The sequence below is a fragment of the Anneissia japonica genome, unplaced genomic scaffold, assembly GCF_011630105.1.
Source record: "Anneissia japonica isolate Jap-2015-1 unplaced genomic scaffold, ASM1163010v1 scaffold253930_len3317_cov86_single, whole genome shotgun sequence".
Lineage (NCBI taxonomy): Eukaryota > Metazoa > Echinodermata > Crinoidea > Comatulida > Comatulidae > Anneissia > Anneissia japonica.
This window is the reverse complement of record NW_022714177.1, coordinates 1-2,976: the sequence shown is the minus strand read 5'-3', so window position 1 is coordinate 2,976 and position 2,976 is coordinate 1. Positions and strand designations below refer to the sequence as shown.

At 36.4% G+C, this 2,976-nt stretch overlaps 1 protein-coding gene across 1 annotated transcript; it reads left to right on the top strand.

The window, feature by feature from the left end:
• Positions 1-542: 542 nt before the first annotated feature.
• Positions 543-2,880, top strand: LOC117108989 (adenosine deaminase-like). Its single transcript, XM_033251205.1, has 3 exons — positions 543-665; positions 1,281-1,510; positions 2,477-2,880. The coding sequence occupies exons 1-3, from the start codon at positions 547-549 to the stop codon at positions 2,755-2,757; spliced, it is 630 nt and encodes a 209-aa protein (XP_033107096.1). The 5' UTR covers positions 543-546; the 3' UTR covers positions 2,758-2,880.
• The last annotated feature ends 96 nt before the right edge of the window (positions 2,881-2,976 follow it).

The window sequence follows — 2,976 nt, the reverse complement described above, 5'->3', positions numbered from 1 at the left end:
CTACAATTACATTTTCTGTTCCAAGAACCAGTTGCTTAGAAGATATATCTTCTTGCCCAATACCTCTTAATATATATTTAACTTTCATCCAAAAAGGTTTGATAAATGTACAATTGAAAAGCATATGGTTTTTATCTTCAACATTTTCTTTACACTTATAACATTTGTCAGTATCTTTTACTTTACATATATGTAATCTTTTGTTAGTAGGCAAAATCCTGTGTAAGAGCTTGTAATTGAGCTGGGCTAATTTTTTGTCCTTCATTTTACATATTTTATATAACCAACATGATTTCCATTCAATATTTTCATCAATAAAACAATCTTCCCATTTTTTTGTATTGTTGGTGTTACAAAAACGTTGTCTACTAAACATGCATATACATTTTTAGTTTTAATATGTTCGAAATTTTTATTGTTATTTATGTTACATTCAGAGTTAAAAATGAAAAAATTCATTTATATACCATTGCCCAGTAGGTATTTTTGAAAGTTTGTCCATACTTCACAGCTAACATAAATGTGGTATATTTTAGGAGGAGAGATATGATTAAAACCTTGGACATTCAGTCCATGGAAAAGTTCATCTCAAAGCTACGGGTCACCAGCTCGGGATCACTTCCCAAATTCATACGATCGTTTGATATCTTTTTGCCAATACTACGGTAAGTTTGTTTTTTTTTTCTTTTTAATAAAATATTAACTGTATAATGTGTATGCTTCATAGTATATGATAACATGAATAATATTGACAATAATGTTTGATATTGAATTATTGAATACTTGATTTAAAAAAAAAGAAATATTAGAACAAGTGGTAGGCTATACTCTATACTCACACTCCTTTGGCCTTTGGTTCTTCCCTGCCTACAGCCACGAATCGCTTTCCTCGTATGAATCCCATTTGACTCTGCCCATCATAATCATCATTTTTATCATCCTTATTGTGTTCACGGTCATCATCAGCATCATCATCTGCGTCATCATAATCATCGTTAGAAGAAAACCTCTAAAATTTCGACGAAATTCTGTGATTAATCGACGTCTCATGCTCAGAATGCATGAAAGTGCACTTCCTAGAATCTAATAGACAAAGCGACTCGGACTTCCGTCTATTGGACATGCATAACTTTCTTTCGGGACCCTTTTCCTCCCCCATCGGAAAATCCTGCCACCACCAACAGAGAAATTGAAATGCTTACTTTGTAGTTTTCGGACAAAAATGCTTCATTTTCTTCATGTATTAATAATAAAACTATTGATGTAACTCTCTATTACAGTGGCGACAGACAAGCAATCAAAAGAATTGCTATTGAATTATGTGAAGATAAAGCGAATGAGGGCGTAGCATATTTTGAAGCCTCGTATTGTCCCCACTTACTGGCGGATAATGATGTTGGTGTTAGTGTAGAGGAAGTGGTCCGAAACGTTAATGAAGGCTTTAGTGAAGGTTACAAAAAATTTGGCGTAAAAGCCAATAGTATACTCTGTATGCTGATAACTAAGCCAGGTACTTTTTATTGTTAATTATACCATGGAGGAATATATACCTGCATAATCTCCATCGGTATTCATTGCTCCATCTTACCTTCAGGAACTTATAACTTTACATACTCCTTTACGTGCTGGCCTTCGTTCTTGATTCTTTTATACTATACACACCTAAGAGGCGGATCCAGTGGGGGGGGGGCATGTGGGCCTGGCCTGCCCCCCCCCCCGTCAGTCAAGCCGAAAAATAAAAAGAGGGTGACAAATTTGAGTTAAAGAGAGGAAAAAGAGTGCACCCATGAGTTCAGTGGCGATACAGCAGTGGGCGAAAGGAGAACTTGATTATTTACCACTTATTGGTGGGGCTGAGGTGGGCGTGGCGTCAGAAAATCTCTGGATCCGCCCTTGAACAAACTTAACATCTGTCCCTGACGGTTTTTATGTATTTTCATCTCTTCTCTGGAACCAACTTCCCACCGCCATCCGTTATGCTCCAACTCTTTCTGAATTCAAATTTCTTCTTAAAACTCACCTTTTTCCATAGTTCATACTTTTAAGCGTTGTAAGACTCTGGTAAAGAGCTCTATATAAATGCTTAAATATTATTATTATTATTATTATTATTATTATTATTATTATTATTATTATTATTATTATTATTATTATTATTATTATTATTACTCAAACCAGAGAATTGTTTCCATAATAATATGGAAGCACATGGACCGGAGAGATACTATCAAACACCAGGGAAGTGATTCCCTGCGAATACATACGGTGCTACTACAATTATTGCTGGGTATTGTTGTTTTATTGTAACTAGAAATCTTGTCATAAACCGCTACATTAAAGTAAAATGTAACATCATCAACCCCTTGATAATTTTTAGTCTGCCGATCTGCCGGTCTTAATGTATGTTTTCTCAATAATTATAAATCAATAGTGTGAAAATATGCCCAGGCTATATCTATTTTCAATACGATTACAGAATGGTGCGCGGACGTCGTGCGTCTCTGCGACACGTACAGACACCTTGGTGTGGTCGGAATTGGACTAGCTGGGAATGAAAATGAACCTTTAGGCAAAGAATACTTCGATAATATGAAGGTAGGAAAAATATATCAACCTTCAATAAGCCAGTCAGCTAGCTGCGGGCCGATGCCGAGTGGGGCAGACGGTGGGATAATACAAATTGTATTAAGAAAAATAATTCTTCTAGGCCTAGTACCGGTAAGATCAGGTATGAGAGTGCAATTTCCGGGAACCTAAGTCCATATTCTCAAAATGTTCTCACATCATCTCCGACCATGGTGGTGTTGAGGAGGTGTCGATTCTCACGCATCCACTACCGCCAAATCCTGTATCTGCCCCATGTTAGGCCTATTCATATACCGGTATTATTTTGAGACCAAACTGTTTTTAATAGGCCTACACAGTCGATGGTGCTTCGTTCGGAATAACTGGATTTTCAAACTCTTGCACATAACG

Excerpts from the sequence above, each read along its gene's own strand:
- LOC117108989 (XM_033251205.1), top strand. The coding sequence starts at position 547 with ATGATTAAAACCTTGGACATTCAGTCCATGGAAAAGTTCATCTCAAAG. Across the intron at positions 666-1,280 it reads ATCTTTTTGCCAATACTACG|TGGCGACAGACAAGCAATCA; the intron begins GTAAGTTTGTTT and ends TCTCTATTACAG. Across the intron at positions 1,511-2,476 it reads TATGCTGATAACTAAGCCAG|AATGGTGCGCGGACGTCGTG; the intron begins GTACTTTTTATT and ends ATACGATTACAG.